At 44.0% G+C, this 21,378-nt stretch overlaps 1 protein-coding gene across 1 annotated transcript in view; it reads left to right on the forward strand.

Moving 5' to 3' along the window:
- Positions 1-379: 379 nt before the first annotated feature.
- Niban1 (niban apoptosis regulator 1) overlaps positions 380-21,378 on the forward strand; it is a 150,060-nt gene continuing 129,061 nt past the window's right edge. The window contains exon 1 of the mRNA NM_022018.3: positions 380-591. Coding sequence (NP_071301.2) covers positions 537-591 — 55 coding nt within the window. The 5' untranslated portion in view covers positions 380-536. The remainder of the gene's footprint in view (positions 592-21,378) is intronic.

A 21,378-nucleotide genomic window follows, 5' to 3' on the forward strand; every position in this document is an offset into this window, starting at 1 on the left:
AGTGCTTGGTTACAAGAAGCTTTGACTCTCCAAGGTTCCCATACTTCCGTGCAAGGGAATTCCGGAGGTGGGGATGCGGATGGGAGTGGGGGATCTGTGGACAGGTGGCTGGAGAACAGGAAGGGGAAGGGCTCCTGACCTCCACCTGGTGGGACTGTAAATCTCCATCTGGGAGAAGTTACAGTCACATGGAAGAAGTCCGCTCTCTCCACTCCCTCCACGATGGGTCTGGGCTGTCCCCAAACTGGTGAAAAGTCAGTCTCGAGAAGGAGGAAAGTATTTTTACTATGGTTACTCCCTGGAGTTCCTAGGACAGCCCCCGGGGTTCCAGCGCAGCGAGGGCGGGAAGACAGCCCCCGGGCCAGCCCACACATCTTCCGAGGGCGCGGGCCTGGAGGAGGCGCCCGGGCCGGCGACGCCTCTCAAGGAAGTTGGCCCTTTAATTACAGAGCCAGTTCCCTGACACATCCACCTTCAGCGGCAAGCAGCAGGCGCAGTTGGTGTCAGTCCTCTGCCTCCCGTGCAGCACCGCGGCCATGGGCGGCTCAGCTTCCAGCCAGCTGGACGAGGGCAAGTGCGCCTACATCCGAGGTACGGCGGCCAGGGCGGCAGGGTGGCGCAGAGCCAGGGCTAGCCTGGTCACCTGCACGCTGATCTTCCGAGGGAGCACTGGCTAGCTGGTGCTACCGGCGGGCGTTGGGCTCCTAGACTTGCGCTCGCCTCCGGGAGCGGAGCCCCGGTGTCCTGTTTCAAGCACCCGCGACTCAGGTGGGGTAGAGAGTAGGGACGGGATGATGCAGGACACACGTGAGAGGCAGGTACTCCCAGGGTGGCTGGAGAGAACTTTGTTGGTGCCCCCTCGCACTCCACCCCTCCTGCCCCCGCCCTGTGCCCCTCCAGCCTCAGAATCTGTTCCTTCCCTGCTGGGGAGACATCTTTCTTGTTTGTACTTGGCTCTGAGTAATTTCCAAAGGTTAGAGGTTTACTGGGGTTATCCCCTCGAGTTTTGAGATTTCCTTAGTGGTAGTGGTGGGGAGTTCCTGGGCTATCAGAATTTCCCTCCGGGTCATATTGGCCTGGTTTTGTAAAGTGCAGCGCAGGCCACACCTTCTCCTGAACTTCACACCAATTGCAGGGCGATTTCATCAGAAGCAGAAAGGATGAAATCTTTACCTTTTCAGGTTGGATGGTTCCCTTCCTTCCCCTGAGAGGGAGGAAAACAAAAGGGGAAGCTCGGAGTGTTTTTGCAACAGTTGTTAAAGCTATAGATGGGGAGAAACATCTTTTTAGGAGATCTTGACCTACGGAGTGATTCAGTAAGAGAGAGACAGGCAGAAGAAACCAAAACTCGGTGGCACAGAAACTGCAGGAAATCCAGAGTTCTTATCTTTCGTTGTGTTTGGTTCTTACCCCACCCACCCTAATCTTGCCCTCAGCCACAGACATTCAGCTAGCTATGAATTTAGTGCCCCACTCCTGGCTTCCCAAGTACTTTGAAAAGTATGTATTAAAGGAGGGCTACTGATTTCTTTGAGTTAATTTTATATGCAGCCACTTTGCAGAATTTATCAGCTGTAGGAGTTCTCTGGTAGATTTTGGGGTCATTTATGTATATTATGATATCATCCAAAAATAGCGATACTTTGACTTCTTCCTTTCCGATTTGTATCCGCTTGATAATTTTTAGCTGTCTTATTGCTCTGGCTAGAACTTGCAGTACTATACTGAATAGATAGGGAGAGAGTGAGCAGCCTTTACTTTGTTATGCTTGCAAACTGGAGTCTAGCATGATTGTCCTCTTAGAGGCTCCAACCAGCAGCTGACTCATACAGATGCAGACACCCACAGCCAAACAGTGGATGGGGCTTGGGGACTCGTATAGAAGAAGAGGAGGAAGGATTGCTGCCCTGAAGGGAATAGGAACTCCACAGGAAGACCAACAGAGTCAACTAACCTGGACTCTTAGGGTTCTCAGAGACTGAACTACCAGCCAAAGAATATACACAGGCTGGACCTAGGCCTCCCTGCACATATGTAGCAGATGTGTAGTTTGGTCTCCACGTGGTTCCCAAACAACTGGAAGGGGGTTATCCCAAAAGCTGCCCATGGGATGTGTTCTTCTAGCTGGGCTGCCTTCAGTGGGAAAGGATGTGCCTGGCCTCGAAGAGACTTTATGTGCCAGGGTAGGGGTGTACCCAGGGGGCCTCCACCCACTCAGAGGAGAAGGGGAGGGGTTCGGGGGAAAGCATTGTGGGAGGGGGTGACTGGGATGGGGCCAGTGAATAGGATGTAAAGTGAATTTTTAAAAAGTATGTATTAAGCTCCAAGTTTTACTTTAACTTTTTAGAAGAAACAGTGAACTTTTTCCTGATGCCCCTTTCTGGCCCTTAAGATTATATCTAAAAGAAATACATTTATTCATTTATTAATTCTGTATTTGTTGTCAGTCATAGTGTTTCAAAACCTTTTTAAAGGGTGCCATATAAAGGCAGATTCAAGGCAGGAGCTATAATTGATTTTCCAGATTCTTGCTTCTGCTCACTTCGGGACAGGGAGTTATCAGTGTGAGGGGACAAGCTCAGTCACTTGTCCCTCAGTGGTGGTCTTGGCCCTCTGCACAGGGAGAAAAGATGGAGATTTTATTTAAGACTAAGCCTGCTAATTTTACTCTTCACTGTTCACCCCCCCCTCCCCCCCCGTGCTGGGCTCAGAGATGACACAGAACACTAACAAGGGGCTTGCATTAGCCCGTGAGCAAAATTGTGTTTGTGACGTTTATAAGATGTTTCACTGCATAGTGAGAAGCACTGAAAGTTGATGCATAGCCAGTTACAAGTATCAGGATCCCTGGCAAGGTTGGTGATGAGCTGCCTTGCAGGCCTGGTTCACACACCTCAAGGTCATGACCTTTGTTATGATTTGATGCAAGTATTGTACTCAAATAAGGAAAAGTGTTAGCCTCTTTATTCTAAAACAACATTGATAGACACACAAAAGTCACTATGTAAGGAAGATGCAATAATCGTATTTAAGTTAGTAAAACTATAGTCATTACATCCCTTAGTCTTGGATTGTTTTCTCTCTTTCTGTATTTGGAAGGGGGTTTGCATGGCATGTAAGCTGGGGAGGGAAGAAAGGAGTTAAAATACCTCCAGAGAAAATGAGCCTCTGCTTCACGGGACTGGCGGCCCTGAGCACGCCAGAAGGGAAAAGAGCCTTGGAAAAATGCATGGAGCTTGAAATTATTCCTGCATGAGCAAACAGAGATCACGGGGTTCTGATTTCCCCAGCAGTTTTGAAGCTTCAGGTCCCTAAATAAAACCATACCCCTGCATTTATCCCTCCGCCCATCCTTCAGCCCATAAATATCCTCAAGCTTTGAGTTAATTGTAAGTAAAACAATTGGAGGTTTGAAGGTCGAGTTTAAATACAGTTTTACGATCTGCTCCCCATAAAGTAGCCACAGTGAAACATACATTTGAAAGCTGCTGCTGAAGCAATAACTTTCTTTGGTCCTTGATATATACTTTGCCAGGACGTGGAATAACTAGTCCATAATTTTTTTTTTTTTTTTGGCTTTTGGAGACAGGGTTTCTCTGTATAGCCCTGGCTATCCTGGAACTCACTTTGTAGACCAGGCTGGCCTCAAACTCAGAAATCTGCCTGCCTCTGTCTCCCAAGTGCTGGGATTAAAGGCATGCGCCACCACACCCTGCTAGTCCATAAATTTTAAGCCATGCTGACTTTGTATCTGTTTGAAGAGGCTGTACTTCTAGAATGGTAACACTCTAACCATGCTGACTTTGTGTCTGTTTGAAGCGGCTGTACTTCTAGAATGGTAACACTCTAACCATGCTGACTTTGTATCTGTTTGAAGAGGCTGTACTTCTAGAATGGTAACACTCTAACCATGCTGACTTTGTGTCTGTTTGAAGAGGCTGTACTTCTAGAATGGTAACACTCTAACCATGCTGACTTTGTATCTGTTTGAAGAGGCTGTACTTCTAGAATGGTAACACTCTAACCATGCTGACTTTGTGTCTGTTTGAAGAGGCTGTACTTCTAGAAGGGTAACACTCTAACCATGCTGACTTTCAGGCTGATCCTTTAACAAGGACCATTTGATTTTGTGCCTCAAAATTTGGCATGGATGTTTTGACAGGACTTTTGTTTCTTAGAATTCAGTCAATCTTCGGGTAAAGCAAGGCCAGGTGTGTTATAGAATTACTTCATTCCGAGTGTGGCAGTTTTAAATATCACCCAATAGCCTAAAAGGGATTAATTTTCGGATGGCTTAGAGGGCTTCTAATAACTTCCCATGATGAGGCATATTTATTAATAAGCAGGGTGGAGGCTGACTTCTCCTCATGATGCCCTCTGGTAGCCTTTAGCAATTACTTCATTATTCTGTGTAAAGGAATTATATTTTCCTTTAATCAGGGATGCAGCTCATTTAGTCAGTGGTCAGCTTAAGATGTTCTTCTCTTTTTATAGCATTAAAACTTTTTATTATTATTTTGCCTGCGATGTGTGAGGATGGGTATGTCCTTGCATGCATGCTGAGGTCAGAAGGCATAGAGCTGGCCCTCTCTTTTTACCTTAACATGGGCTGCAGAGGTTGAACTCAGGTCTCCAGGCTTAAGTGACAACTGCTTTACCCCTGAGACATCTTCCTGGCCCTTTTTGTGTCATTTATAAAAAAAAAAAAAAAAAAAAAACAAGACTCCCTAAAACTGGCATTGTTAAAACTTTAGATCAGTAGTTCTCAACCTGTGGGTCTCAAACCCTTTGGGGGTTGCACATCAGATGTCCTGCACATCAGATATATTTACACTGTGACTTATCACGGCAACAAAATTACAGTTATGAAGTTGCAATGAAATAATTGCATGGTTGGGGTCACCACAATGTGAGGAACTGTGTGTTAAACGGTTGCAGTATAAGGAAGGCTGAGAACCACTGCCTTAGATGAAGCAGACAAACAACCATATCTATAATGTTTTTTTTTTCTTGTTGAAACAATAACTTTATTCCTTTTTAGAATGAAGGGTTGAGGGTTGGTGACACAGCTCACTGGGAAAGGCACTCCCTGAGGCCCTCATTCCGATTCTTAGAGTCCACCTGATGAAGAAGAGAACTGACTCTCACAAGTTATCCCTGACTTCCACATGGTACAATGCTCCCCCCACAAACCAACCAACCAACCAACCAACCAACCAACCAACCAACCAACGTAATGCAAGATTTAAAAGAAGGCCTAGGGAAATGGCCCAGCAGGTAACCATGCTGTTGCTAAGCCTGGTAACATGAGTTCAAGTCCCAGGATTCACATGGTGGAAGAAGAGAGCTAGCTCCCACACACTTCACACTTGTGCCATGACACTACATTCCCACCTCTACAGAAAATAAATAAGTATAGAAAATTAAAACTACTATTGAATTGTTGTTTTTGTTTTTGTGAGATAGGGTTTCTCTGTGTAGCCCTAGCTGTCCTGGAACTTGCTCTATACACCAGGCTGGCTTCAAACTCACAGAGATTCACCAGCGTCTGCCTCTGGAGTGCTGGGATTAAAAGTGTGCACTACCATGCCTGGTTTAAATTCAGCAAGCAAGAACTGGGGTTACACAGTGCCAGTATAGGTTTGGTGGGCACATGTGAGCCTGCTATCAGGAAGTAGTTAAGGAAACTGTTCCTGGACTTCCCAGGGCCTACAAGTGGTCAAGGGGGCCAACCTGACACCCAAGTGGAGTAAGTAGTTAAGCAAGTTCTTACAGAAAGCGTTCTTCAATTGGGGGCCTCGATGTACACATATAATGGTAGCGCCCAGGAGGCTAGGCGAAGGCAGGAGAGTCATGACGTCAACGCCAGTTCAGGCTGAAAGAGGAAAGGGCTGGAGGGAAGGAGGCAGGGGGAAAGAGAATGATCCTTTCCCTGAACTCACTGTTACAGTCAACGGACAGCCTGAGAAGGGCTCAGTGACTTCCTTTGAAATGTTCATCGACGAGCCGATGCCTTTAGTGAATTTCAGGTTCATTTTAAAAATTAATGTGTAGATCTGTATGCCTTTGTGGGTTTCCGTGTATCAGGTATGTGTGGGTGCCCCTGGAGGCCAGAAGAGAACAGTCCCATTACAACTGAAACTTACAGGAACTGAGAACCACCTGATGTGGGTGCTGGGAACTGAGCTCGGGTCCTTTGCATGGGTAACGTGTTCTTTTTAATTAAATTAATAAATGAATTAATTAAGTGTGACAGTGTGTGTGTCGGGGGTACATGTAACACAGCATGGTGCATATATAGAGGTCAAAGGACAACTTGTAGGATTAATCTTTCCTGCAAGCAGTATACTCTTAACTACTGAGCTACCTCCCAAACTCTGGGCTTTAATTTAAAACGTTGTTTTTCCTCAGGACAATGCTTTCATATTTTCGTGATGGGTTAACTTAGGTGACAAAGTCGGAAATTTAAGCTGGAGTGATGTTCCCTTGGGCAGAGGAGAGGTGAGCGGCTCCCATTAGAGTTCTGTCCGAGTTGCGTGTTCAGGTCGAGTATTCACTCATTTTCAGTTGTTGCCGAGAGATGGGCATCTGAACAGATCCCATTTATCTGGATAATAGGTGTGGGCTCAGAGTCCAGTTTCCTGATTAGTAATGGTAGCATCATCTTCAATGAGACAATTAGAATACAGAATGGGGCAGCCACTGTCAGAAGCCAACCTGACATCCCTTCCCAGATAGGGAAGTATGACAGACCAAATATGGATCCCACCCAAGTCCAACTTGGTCAATCACAAGTTTCATTGGCATTACTTATAGGAATATATGTGAGGAGTTGCTTACAGGAGCAGAAAGGACTCAAAGCTACATCACCAAAGCCCACCCCAGCATGCGTGACAGGAGACAGAGCTAGGAGCCTGGAAAACACCACACAGCCTACAGGCAGCTCAGCAGGCTGGAAAGTGTCCTTTGCAGGTGACTGAGTTGGTCTGAGTCTGTTCTAGTCAGCTCAGCTCGCTGGTCTTTGTTTCTTCTGGGCAGGGGTGTTTGGTACTTCTTCCAGACTTGTCTAGCAAAGTCTTCTTTGCAGCTTGTCTTGTCTGAGACAGACTTTCAGCAGTGTTTACTGCTTCTAGACTCTTGGTGAGGGAGGGGCCTAGTGAATCTGGTCAGATTCAGGGATTTCCTGAAATCTTGGGTTGTTTACATCCATAAAGGACGGTGGGTTTTCTCAACCTTTCACAGGAGCCACCAGAAAACACAGATATTTATATTAGGACTCATAACAGTAGCAAAATTACAGTTATGAGGTAGCAATGAAAATAATTTTATGGTTGGGGGTCAGCACAACATGAGGAGCTGTATTAAAGGGTGGCAGCATTGGCAAAGCTGAGGGCCACTGCCCTAGATCATCCTGCTAGTTTACCTCCTTGTAAAAATTCAGTCCTAAAATATCCTTTTGTTTCACTCTTCCTTTATATCCCATATCTTAAGAAGTTTCCCTTCAAGATGGAAGGGTTTAGCTTTGAGGAAATTACTGCTCGACTATAAGATCTGGTCTCAAAACACCAACCAGAAAGTGAGAAAGATTGGTAGTGACCTCCTAACAGCTTTTCTCTTCTGTCTTCATTAGTGGAGCATGCAGTTTTTAATCTAATAAAATACTCCCAGGCTCCTTTGCATCAAGATGGGGACATACAAGTGACTTTTGGTCAATGAGAATGTAAGTAAAAGAAAGATATTGGTCTGCAGATCTAATTGGATAGGAATGGTGTTTTTTATCCTGTCCTTGATGCTGGCTGGATGTGAACTTGTCGGGACCGGCCATTTTGGACAATGACATATCTTTTTAGGGAGCTTATACAGAGGAGCTGAGGGATGAAAGCATCGTAGGCTCCTGTGGAATTCACATAAGTAGAACCTTCAGATGAAGCCTGGGGCTGCTTTCCTTTGGATCTTAATAAGAGAGAAATCAACTTATGTCTTATATAAGCCATTGTTATTTATAGAATTGCTACTGTACACAGAGAAGCCTTATCTTAACTAATATAGTTGTCTTCTGTTATCTGTGGCCCACAGTATCCCAGCCAACACACAAAATGCCACCATGTTGGGTCTCCTTTAAGAAAAAATTGGTCCAAAGACAGTAGGAAATGGTAATCAATGTACTGTTAGTCTTAGCTTTAGGTCTGCCTGCCTCTGCCTCTCAAGTGCTAGGCACACTATTCATAATTAACCACGGCAGAGCCCTCTGTCCCCAGCCTGAAACAGCCTCTTTCTAAGAAGTGAGAAACTGTTGCTCAGGAAAGAATATAGAGATGTTAAAGAAAGGAGATGGCACAGTATAAGTTTATTGTGGTCTAATATATACCTTAAATCTGCTGGGCACTGGTGGCGCACACCTTTAATCCCCTCACTTGGGAGGCAGAGGCAGGCAGATCTCTTGAGTTTGAGGTCAGCCTGGTTTACCGAACAAATTCCAGGACTACACAAAGAGATCCTATTTTAAAAAGAAACAAAACTCAAAACCAAACCAAACCGGACCCCCCCCCTCCCCGCCCAATCTTAAATCTTTCCAAAGTATGGATGAAGCGAATAGAGATTTGAAGTAAGGAACATTAATTACAGAAGACTGGGAATTTCTATCATCTTTTACCCATCTTTATGAATGGGAACCAAGGCACTGTGAATGAGAAGATAATCTTTAAGAAAACCCAAATCTAATGTTTAGAATTAGAGACAATTCTGGACTTGAAAGGGTTAATTTTGTTTTATTTATAATTTAATTAAAATACATGTACTGCAGAAGCCTTATAACATATGCAGTGTTAGTTTGGCCTCCTAAACAGAAACTTGGAGAGCTCTTTTGTTAGTAAAGAAGTATGGGGCAGATGACAACCATTTGCATGGGAATGGGAAGTAAAGTCAGAGTAGAAGGGAGTGGAGGGGAAGGAAGGAGAGGAGAGGCGAGGGGAGGGGAGGGGAGGGGAAGAGAGGGGAAGGGAGGGGAAGCGAGGGGAAGGGAGGGGAGGAGAGGAGGAGAGGGGAGGGAAAGGGGAGGAAAGTGAAGGGGAGGGGAAGAGAGGGGAGGGGAAGAGAGGGGAGGGGAGGGGAGGAGAGGAGAGAGGAGAGGAGAGAAGAAGGTAGTGGAGTGGAGGGGAGTGGAGGAGAGTGAGGGGAGGAGAGTGGAAGGAAGTGGAGGGGAGGAGAGGACAACTGAGTTTTAAAAAGACAAGCATAAAACACAACTCATCTGTTAAGGGCCATTTAAGGCATTTTTAGAAAATATAGTTCATGCAAGCTAAAATGGTAAGAGTTTTAAACTAAGAAGCAGCGCACACACACAATGCAATACAGATTTTGTTCTCAGAAACTGGGAAATGCATTTAGAAGAGAGTAGCAAATTGCTGCCAATAGGAAAAATGCAAGCCAGCAAGCCAACAAGCCAGCAAGCCAGCAAGCCAGCAAGCCAGCTTTTAAACGTGTCCTTCTCTTTGGTACTGCATGGTTTTTCTCACAGGAAAAAAATAAAAGGTTTAGAGAGATGAAAGTAATTAATTCTGTCTTGCAAATTGCCAGGACTAGGACCCAAAGAAGCTTGTACGTCTGTGCTTGATGTTGTGTGGAACAAGTCTATGAGGTCAGAAATAAAGAGTAGTTTTTGCTATGATCCCAGAAATGGGGTTTAAAAGGCTTGAGGGAATTTTGGAAGAAAGGCCTACTTCTCTTTGCCAAGCCACGTGAACATTTATTTCCCTTTCCTTCTTAAACACTATTTTTATTTTAAAATAAAACACAGATGCAGAAAACCACGCGGAGCAGATGCATAGCTCAGCGAGTCACTATACGTCAACAACATCCATGCAACCCATCACCCAGGTGGAGGGAAGGCCCTTCCTGGCAGAAGCCTCTATGTGCCCTTGTCTCTCCAAAACAGCCACTGTCTTCAGCTATTTATTAACAACCAACAAACTACCTTGAAGAGACTGGCACTTTTATTTATTTGCTTATAATTCTTCTATTTCAACTGGCTCCAGCTGGGTGGTTCTGTCTGTCTCCATTGGTGGGTATTCTGTGGCTTCATTTAGCTGGCTTGTCAGCTGGAGATTCAACTCACCCAAGGAATTCTTTCTTTCCAGGTGAGAGAAATTGAACTCTTTCGATGTGGTCTCTTCAGCAGAGTACAGACTTTTAAAATAGTGAGCCAGGGTTTGCTAGAATGCCATACGTTCCCGCTATTCATAGCTAGAACCTTCTGCTCTAATGTACTTATACCTCGAATTGTGAGGCAAAGAAAACCTTTTCCCCTTCAGTTGATTGTCAGGTATTTTGTTATGACAGCAAGCAAAGTAATTAATGTGGGTGCCTCGGAGATGCAGGGTGCTTTCCTGCTATATTATGATTTGGGAAAGTCTCCATCATCCTGGATTTGAGGAGGGACTGCACACAGAGTATTCAGGACAGTATCCAATCACAGTCTACCAGGCCGATAATCTCAGATTTTGCAATGACTTCTTAATACTTCCTTGTGGTATCACTATTGTCTTATATACTTAAGCACACATCTTCTTTCAAGTCTCCTCTAAGCTAAAGTGTTCCTCACGAGTCTTTCTTTTGCTTGCCAATTGTCTGGTTAACAGATGGACTTTTCCATCGTCTGGAGTTTGCCCGTGGTGCAGTTCCACACATTCTTCTGTGTTTTCAACAAGACAGAGAGGAGCAAGCTCTAGATCAGTCTGAGAGTCAGTCCCCTAGTCAGTACAGACAGCACGGGGTTCCTCATCAGAAGTCTAGTGACCTTCATGTGTTGGTTCTCCTTATCTAATGCAGGAGGCCACGGCTGCTCATCACCAGGACTCATAATTCACTGTCTTCCCACTTGTTTTCTAGAAGACGTCTCTGACAGCTTCACTGGTCAGAGGCAAGTCACACCTTCCTTAATCATCACTGGTGTCTTAGTTAGGGCTTTCCTGCTGTGAAGAGACACCATGATCACAGCTATTCTTATAAAGGACATTTAATTGGGGCAGGCTTACAGTTTCAGAGGTTTAGTCCATCATCATGGTGGGGAGCATGGCAGCATGCAGGCGTCTAGACATGGTGCTGGAGAAGGAGCTGAGAGTTCTATAACCTCAATGGCAGGAAGCAGAAGGAGACTGTGAGCCACACTGGGCGTGGACATAGGAGACCTCAAAGCCCACCCCCACAGTGACACACCTCCTTCAACAAGGCCACACCTCCTAATGGTGCCACTCTCTATGGATTAAGCATTCACACACGAGTCGTGTGTGTGTGTGTGTGTGTGTGTGTGTGTGTGTGTGTGTGTATGTGTGTGTGTGGTGGGGTGGGGGGGTGGGGGGTGGGGGTGGGGGGTTGGCATTCACCATAACTGGTAAGAGTGTGGAATTAGCATGGCTGGCTAGCCCAGTGAAGATTACTCCTGGGCTGGGTGCCTCACTGAAGAACACGGTGAGGAATACGATCATGGTATTCCTGAACAAAATCAGGTGGAGGGACAAGAAGGACATGGCAGCTGGGGAGGTAAATAACATTGAGGTCATACATTTGCTCTAAGGGCCATGAAGGGGGTAAAAGGGGCTTATGACAGGATCCATGATGGCGCTTAGGCAGGAGATGAAGTGTTAGATGTTAGATGTGGTATTTAAGATCACAGTTGCTGTGTATATGAAAGCCAGGGCAAGAGCCTGTTGGGTTCTTATAGGAGGGGAAGAAGGCAAGGAGTTGAAGAGGCTGAGGAAGGGTTAGGTGTGGTGTGTTTGAGAGACTGAGATGTGGGAGAGACTTGGGGGAGGGGTTTCCTGGTCCTAGTCTATTTCTCTCCTAGCCCCAGGGTCTTGACTTGGTTTCACGTTGACGTCTGCAGCCAGTTTTGCAGCAGAGAAGTTTTGGATTTTTTTTAAAACAATCTTAGGATGAGACCAATTAACAATGATAATAGAATAGGAAAGAGCTTTTAGGGCAGTGAGGTATAGGTTTGCTGCCTGGCCCAAATTCCATCTGCAGAACCCATGGAAAGAGGGAAGGAGAGAGCCAACTCTACAAAACTGTACTTGGAACTCTACCCACACATCACCACAGCCAGGCATGTGTGTGAGTGTGAGCCTTGACCCCCAACATCATATACATATGAAATAAAAAAGCTTTTTAAAAAGAAAGAATTCAGGAATTAAAAAAAAAAACCCTGTGATCAAAAATTAGTGTTATTGTTTCTTGGATAACAAAGTTAAAATATTTCAGAAAACTGCACAGACATCTGAAGATGGAAAAGTAAAGAAGACAATATTAAGAGTCAATAAAAATCTTAGCATCTGACTAGAGAATAAAGAAAATTAAGGACTAAAACTACTAGAGAAATAATAGAAAGCTGTCTTCTATAACAGATCATGTGCCTATGGATTTATAGGGCCAGGCAATTTCATGACCCCGGGGTGGGTCATGGCTCCCATCTTGCAAAGGGAGAATATCCTTGCCATACACAAGACTGAGCAGAGTCCTCGGTGAGCAGAAATGAGCTCTGAACCACAGGCCACTCTGGACCTTAGGACCTGACTAATGCAAAGTCAAAACAAGCTTAAGAATCAAGCTCACCTTGAAGTAATTAGGAACATGTTCCATACAGCAGAGGAACACACGTGCCATGAAACGCGAGAACTAGAAAAAAACCATACTCTCAGTTGCCAGTATTTTGGGAGACGACATGACTTCTGTGTTTCTGTTCCCTCTTGGAACCTCTGGGGGAGAAGAAGCTGTACCCACCTGCTGGCAACCTCTGTCCCTCTCCAGAGGACTGTGGGGGACCTTGGGGGACCTGCTGAGACCCCAGGGCTGGTCTGGGCCTGGCCGGAAGAGTAGGTTCAGAGATGAAGGCAAAGCATGGCTTCTCTTTTGGAAGGATGTCATTTGTCGTGGTCAGGTCCCCTCGACTTTGGGGCTCACACAAAGCAAGCAACAGTTTCTGTGTTTTGCTCAAAAGAATCCAGAGCATTTTCCAAATTTGGATTGAATGTGTTTGTTTAAAAATTTATTTCCTATGCAAGTCAGGCTCAAAGTGTGAGATGATATGTCTGAGTAATTGCCCAAGCAAAAAGACACAGGCTTAGCATTAGAATAATGATAGATTTTATTAGCAACAATGGCAAATGTGTAATATCTGGAGTATAAATATTTAAAATGGCTGTGTTGGAGAGAATGATTAAATGGGTAACAAGAGTTGAAATGTCCTGTTTAAATGTAAAGTAAATAAGAATTTTGGAGCATGACTAAGGCCTGTGTAAACCAACTGAGATGTCAGATCTTAATTAAGAATAGCTGAATAGCTCTCTACGTGAGACATGATAATGGCAATAGTAAAAGTTGACATTTATTAAGTGCCCACTGTGTACCCAGCAAGCAAATGTCTCAGATGAAGAAATGTGATAGCTAATGTTCTTTTAAATTGCTGAGACTGTCTTCTATAAATTCATTCCTGTAACTTACCCCAGAGTAGAAATTAAAACATTTACTGAGTGTTTTTGTTTTATATCTCAGATCTAGATGATCTGCTTTTTTATTTAAACAAATTTTAGTTGTATATGTAAATGTGTGTATGAGTGTACTGTATGTGTGTGTGTGTACATGGTTGGGAGTAAGGCTATGGGAATGTCCTATTTTTGCTTTTTGTTGTTGTAATATCATGAGTAAAAGCAACTTGGGGAAGAGAGGATATATTTGGTTTGCGTATTTCAACCACAGTTTATCACTAAGGGAAGTCAGGGCAGGAAGTCAAGGCAGGAACCTGGAGGTGGGCGCTGAAGCAGAAACCATGGAAGAATGCCGTTTATTGTGTTGCTTTCCAATTGCTTGCTCTGATTGCTTTCTTACACAACTCAGGACCACTGCCCGGGGATGGCACAGCCCACGATGGGCTGAGTTCTTCTATATCTATTAACAATTAAGAAGATATCCTACAGACGTGCTGTGGTCCTAAGACAATCTGATGGAATACTTCCTCAATTGAGGACCTCTCTTCTTAGGTGACTCTAGTTTATGTAAAACCTAGCCAGCACAAGGGACATTGAGCGTCTTCCCCCATCACTTCCCACTCTGAACCTGTTAACACGTTTTAGTTAGACTGACAACCAGTGACCCAGTGATCCTCTTGTCTCTGCACCCTGCCCTGCCCCTGCCCTGGGGTTCAGGCGCACACGCCCATCGGCCCATCCAGTTGTGTGTACTTGTATGCTGGGATTCAGACTCAAGTCCTCATTTTAGCTCAGCAAGAATTCTTAACCACCAAGTCATTTCTCCAGCCCCTGATCTGCTATTTTTTTAGATGAATTTTTTAATGGATGGGATGGTAGATCATAAATAGCTTAATTTAGAAACTAAAATATATCCAAACACTACTAAAACATTGTGAGACTTACAAACAGGTTAAAAAATCATTTCAGCACCCCCTCCCCCTTTATTCTTCGAAGAAAATGATGACTTTAGGCAACTTCTTCACTAGAGAGGAAAATATTTATGTTGAGGCGCAAGGTCTAAGTGGCTTACTATGGAGTTGTTGAATGTGAAGACCACGTAAGACGATGTCCTGAGGACTTGTTGACTCTGAAGCTGAGTTAATTCTTTGTAACCTTTTGATCTGTGGACTGAGTGCCTTCAGTCTCTCCTGTGTAAAAAGGGGACAGGTGAACTAGAAAGATGTGTCAGAGGGAAAAGTGGGCACAAGGACGAAGGGAGGCAGAGAGGCAAGAAGGATGAAGAGAAGCCTCCTACCATGGCTGTTTCAGTCACAATATGATTTCACGGCTCCCGAGATCAGAAGGGGAAGTCCAAAGCCACTTCTGGCCACCTGGAATACTCCCGCTGTGACTTGGCAGTTCCTACAAAGGTCTCTTCCTAATGCCCTTCCTGGCTTTAGGGCAGTGGTTGGTGTTCAATCTTGAGAACAGTTACTTAGAAGTAACTGTTTCTGTTTAGCTATTGTGTCTGACTCTTTCATAATGAACAAGGAAAGCAGGATACCTTACATGCAGTAATTTGTAAATTCAACAAGCTGTTGAAAAGAATCTAATTAGTGCTAATTACAATGCTAGAGTGTCCCAACACATTATAATGCCATTGCTTCTGTAAAGGCATTGTGTTTAAACACTCAAACATTAATTAGTCTACAGAACAAATGTGCGAGGCAGGTATTATATGGCAAAATGTGAACACCAATTATTTATTCTGCAAAGGCTCAATGCCATTGCTGATAGGAAAATAAATTGATTAGCATAATGGTAGGGATGGGAGATCTGAGGACCACAGTACATTGATTACATTATATTATTCATTTCTATGCGCCTTTTTTTTTGAGACAGAATCTCATGTAGTTCAAACTGGCCTCATTTACTATACAGCTGAATTTGATTTTGAACTCCTGATCCTCCTGTCTCTAGCTCCCAAGTGCTAAGAGATGACAGACGTGCACTACATACAATGCTAATTCTCTTCCTCTTAGTGCACATGCACTTGAAGTAGGAACCACTGGGCAGTGGCTTGAAGCTGCATTTCATGTGTACGTTAATGAGAATGGGCTCAGAGCTGAAGGAAGTACCCTCAGATCTCAGTGATCCAATGTGACTTGGTGAATGGAAGTTACCATTGTTTGGATACAAACATTTTTTCACTAGTACAAATGCAACATGAACTCCTTTAGAGCTCTTCTTAGAATGACATTTTATTTGTTTATTTATTTACTTACCTATCATCATGACTTTTTTTTAAATAAAAAAGAAACCAACATTATCACAGGATTAAAAAAGCAAATTAATTTTGCTATAGTTTTAATCAAAATATTTAAAAATTCCTGTGCTATAGTGAGATAGATGCTTCTTTATTCATTTATTCAACGACAAAGGTCTTGTGGTAGGCTAATTACTCCTGTCACTGTGAACAAGTGCTATTCTAGGATACGTGGGAATTGAACTGTGCTGTGAAAACATGTGTGAGCTCTGCGGATGACAGGGTCTGCGAATCCTACAATGCTGGGCTGCCTTTATTCACAACTGAGCAGGATGCAGAATTGCAGTTGTGGATTCATAGAAGATGCTAGTCTTCCCTCTTCAGCTCCTGGTGCTCCTGAACCCTCTCCACAGACTCTGTGCTGCTCCTTGGAGCCACATCTAAGAGCCCCCACCCTCCTGGCCCCATTATTCTCAACGCTACAAAAACCTCCAAATGAACCTTGTGTATAGGTTTGCAGCTTAGGGAAGAGGGAGGTGTGAGCCAGGCTTGAGCATGCCGTATCATTTCTATTTAACCAGAAAGAGACAGACAGACAGACAGACAGAGACAGACAGAGAAAGAAGCAGACATAGACAGAGAGAGAGACAGAAAGAGCAACAGAGAGAGAGAGAGAAACAGAGAGAGAGACGGACAGAGACAGACAGAGACAGAGACAGAAACAGAGAGACATGGAGAGACAGAGATAGGAACAGGGACAGAAACAGAGAGACATATGGAGAGAGAGAGAGAGAGAGAGAGAGAGAGAGAGAGAGAGAGAGAGAGAGAGAGAGAGAGAGTGTGGTTGCCACTGGATTTTTTCCTCATTTGACCGTTACCTTACTCTTTTTGAGGCAGAGTGTCTAATTGACCCTGGAGTTCACTCAGTTGTTACACTGGCGAGCCAGCCATCCTCGGGCATCTTCCTCTGCAGCAAAGGGACAGAAGTGTGTGCCACTGTGCCGGGCTTTTATGTGGGTGCTGAGGATCAAGCACAGGGCTTCCTGCTTGTGCAGAAAGCACTTTGTCCTCAAGGCACCACCCCAGCTCTGACAACCACACAGCATCCCTTTGTACCTTCTGTTGGAAATTTTCCCTTCATAGATGGGTTCCACTGAGCATGTGGACCCCAACCTTCAATGAAGAGTCTTAATGCTGCTTTTAAGTTGATTCTTACGAGGAAGATAGGCTAAAGGTTTGCTGTGTCTTTCGGCAAGTTAGAATCCTCTAAACCTCTACTGTCTAAGCATATGTACATAACTTAAATTAAAACACAATGTCAATTTGATAATTTACTGTGAGTTTTGAAGATGCAAATTCAAACTATACCAATTTTCTAAGTGACTTGAATTACATCACCAGTAGCCATTTTGTACAATGTTGTCACTATTGGATTAAGTTAAAATGAAATAATCAGGTTTAAAAGCTTTTAAATGCTGCTATTAGAAACCTCACAATTACATTTAAGGGGCTGGAGAATTGTCTTACTGGATAAAAGCACTTGTTGCTCTTGCAGAGGATCCAGGTTTGGTTCCTAGCACCCACACAGCGTGGCTCACAACCATCCATAACTGTAGTTCCAGAGATCTGACACCCTCTTCTGACTTATGCAAACACGAGGCACTCACATGGTACACACACATACATATAAGGAAAACCATCCATACATCAAATAAATTAAAATCTAAAAAAAATTAAATTAAAAAATTAAGCTTGGCTCACACTTATTGTTCATGTGTCATTTCTTTTAAACAGTTGTACTTGACTCAAGATTCACAGCGATTGATTCCACAGTGATGGCAAGAGTCTGGGGTGGCAGGGAAGGCAAGTGTCTGTCCTCGCTGTGAGCCAATGGGATGTATGAGCTCACCCGCACTGCTCAGAACGGCAGATGCGGGACTAGAATTCAGGCGGTCATGTTTCTGGTTCTCAGCTCTTTTTCCTAACCTGTGGTGTCCAACCAAATCAATCCAAGCCAAACCAAACCCCAAATCCCCAAATGGAAGCTTCCGGTCCAGATCAGAATGATACTCTAATTCAGAGCTATAAATAGGAACCTTAAAATGACAAGCTTTTCCTTCTTTCCCCTAGTCTGACATATTCTTCAGTCCTAGATTTAAAATCGACTATAACTCCTTGCTATCCAAGGCACAGGCACCAGGTAGGCTGGTGAGAACAAGTCTCCTGTCAGCCCTGATAAAAGAGACCTGAGGTCGATCTCTAAGATTTATTTAATTTTTATTTATATGAATATACTGCAGCTATCTTCAGATACACATTAGAAGAGTCCATCGAATCCCATTATAGATAGTTGTGAGCCACCAAGTGGTTGCTGGGAATCAAACTCAGGACCTCTGACAGAGCAGTCAGGGCTCTTAACCACTGAGCATCTCTCCAGCCCCTGAGGTCAGCCTCTAAAGTAGGGGCTGGAGAAATGGGTCAGTGGTTATAAGCACTTGCTGCTCTTCCAGAAGACCTGACTTCAGCATCCACATTGGTAGCTTACAACCACCTCTAACTTTGGCTTCAGGGAGTTCGACATTCCCTTCTAGCTTCTTTGTTCACACACACATACACACACACACATACACTTGAACTCACATATGCATGCACAGCCTTGAAACATGTTGATAATTTCAAACTCATAAATTCTTCTTAGAGTTTTAAAAAATTATTTACATTTAAAAATAAAGGATAAATATATACATATGCCATATTTTACAAATTTTATTAAGATTTGTACTAAGAATCTTCAAAATAGTATTTACAGCATGAATCTATCTCATTTTCAGGAAAGTACACAAAATGCAACAGTCTTACAGAGTAGGCAAATCCCTATAGAGTATTTATCCTCCTGGTTCACTGTAGAGCTTACTCTACAGACAGACCTCCCATGCTCAGCCCCTGGCTACAGGTGTAGCCTTCCTGCCTTTGCAAAGTGGAGTAATGATGTCTTAGAAGGAGTTTGTAGAGATCCTTGATGCCAGTCCTTGTAAGTTTTGTTTGTTTTAACTGTTTTCTTTTTTTTAAAGATTTTTTAAAATTTCTTTATTATACATATATATATATATATATATATATATATATATATGATGAGTACACTGTATCTGTCTTCAGCCACACCAGAAGAGGGCATCAGATCCCATTACAGATGGTTGTGAGCCACCATGTGGTTGCTAGGAATTGAACTCAGGACCTCTGGAAGAAGAGTCAGTGCTCTTAACCACTGAACCATCTCTCCATCTCTTCGGTTTGTTTTGTTTTAAAGGCAGGGTTTCTCTGTGGGTTGTCTGAACTCCTTTTGTAGACCAGGCTGGCCTCAAATTCAGATTGCCCGACTCTGCCTTGAGTTCTAGGGTTAAAGGCATGTGCCACCATGCCCAAGTCCTTGGGAGGTTCTTAATTGTGAGTAGGCCATAAATTTTAAGTAGTTAGTTGCTATTCTATCATTTGTATTAGCATACCATATCAATTTAGCCACAATCAAAGATTTTATTATTTTATTTCTGTGTGTTTATGCTTGGGTGCCAGCTACCCTTCCTCCTTCCTTCCTTCCTTCCTTCCTTCCTTCCTTCCTTCCTTCCCTTCTTTTTTCTTTTTCTTTTTTTATAGATAGGGTTTCTTGCTATCTGGTGCTCACCATGAGGCTAGGCTGTCTCTGACACACAGGTGTTGGGATGACTAGCCTGCACCACCATGCCCAGCTTTTGACGTTGGTTTTTCAGATCATGTTAATGTCCTCATGCTATGTAGCAAGCATCTTACCCACTGAATTATCTCCCCAACCTCAGGTTCAAAGACTGCAAATAGTTTTACACTATATAAAATCTCTTCCTTTAAAAATCCTTAGCCAGCCATTTGCAAACAGAAATCAATTTATATTCATTTTTTATTCCTTATTTCTCACATCGAGGCATCCACTACCAGTTGTTCACTGTGGTCACAGCTTAGCATATGTTCTCTGATTTATTAAATGTGGTAGACAAAAAGGCTAAATCTTTGCCTTTGTGGGACGCTCTTCAGGAAGGCAGTGGTAGGGAAAAATTAAGAAGTAACAAGGCGGCACGTGATAATAAACATGAAGCACAGGCAGTGCGGATACAGAAGGATGAACGAGCATTGAGTGCCAGGACATCTCAAGAGAAGTCAGAGCGCATTCGGATTCCCAGGCTTCCAGGGGCACTGGGGTCATCGCTCTGCTTGGCGGGACAAACCACAGGGAGTTCAGAATGTCTGTTGCAGAATGATACTGTTGAAACTGTTGAGTGGAGAACAGATTTTGATCGGGATAGTTAGGAGACCGTCTGAGTGCTATCTGGCACTCAGGGGAGGTGGTGGTCTGGTCTGTGTGGGAGCTGTACGCAGTTAAAACAAGTGGTGTCATCGTGTGGGGGAGGTAGAGTCTGCAGGACTCAGACCGATTCAGGATGTTACAGCTTTCCGTCTAGTATTTTCTGGACTTCTGAGTGTGCGCGAACGGTCTCTGATTCTTGTGCTTTCTTTTGGGCTCTTTTTCTTCTGTTGGCTTGCCTGTCCAACTTCGATGAGATGTTTTTTGTTTTATCTTACTGTATTTTGTTATATTGTTATCTCTTAGAAGCCCGTACTTTTCTAACTAGAGACAGAAAAGTGAGTGTATTCGGGTGGGAGGGGGAGGTGGGAGGAGCTAAGAAGAGTAGAGTGGGGAGAACAGTAGTCAAGATGCACTGTATGAGAAAAGAACCTGTTCAATAAAAAGGGAAAAAGGGAATAATTCCGATGTTTCTGATCTGAGCAGTTTATTGAAGTGGGGATAATGGGGGGCGGGGGCACACTGGAGTCTGTAAATGACAAGTTCTTTTTCAAATACACCGTTTAGAGGTTCAAGTAAATGGCAGTTGGATGTCTCATCTGATACGTGGCTCCCCATCTAAATTCTCTCCACAACCCTCTGAGATAGGTGCTGCTATGGTTATTTTTTGCAGAGGGCATCCCAAGCCCCAGGGAAGCTGTGGTAAAGAGCACATGTCTAATGTGTAATCTGCAAAGCTCCCCTAGAAGACAAAGCCCGAGCTTTTATTTACAGTGCTCTTTGCTTTATCGCTCTTGAGAGGAAGGAGGCTGGGCCGCAGGGTGCCCAAGCTCAGCCCCAGTTTCCACAGGGAGTTTGCTCCCTTGGTTTTACACCAGCGGCCTCATCTTTCTTTGTGAACTCTTATGGATCCCTTGAAAGGGATTGCACCTCGGGTCAGAAATACCGTTTACTGTTTAAGAGCAGAAAGATTCTGTTGACGTAGATTTACAATGTATTTTACGTCTGAGGATTACAAAGAATTTTCAGCACCCAGTAGTATCATTCGCGAGAGCAAACAAGAGCTGTCATCGCTCGGAGTTATTGTTTCCAAAGGAAATGAGCCTGGGCCCTGATCTACGTCCATCAGTGTCTCCTTTTATAGCTGAATCAGGCGTCTGGGCATGAATTTTCATGTCTAGCATATCCTAATCTGAAACCAGTTTCCTTTTGTGCAGCGCTCCAGTTCTCCCATCTATATTTCATGATAGGCTTTCCACGAACAAGTGCACACAGGATGGCGATGCTCTCATTTGCATAAGCATCTCCCTGACAGGTCATCG

This window comes from Mus musculus, chromosome 1 (assembly GCF_000001635.26).
Source record: "Mus musculus strain C57BL/6J chromosome 1, GRCm38.p6 C57BL/6J".
NCBI classification, from domain to species: Eukaryota; Metazoa; Chordata; class Mammalia; order Rodentia; family Muridae; genus Mus; species Mus musculus.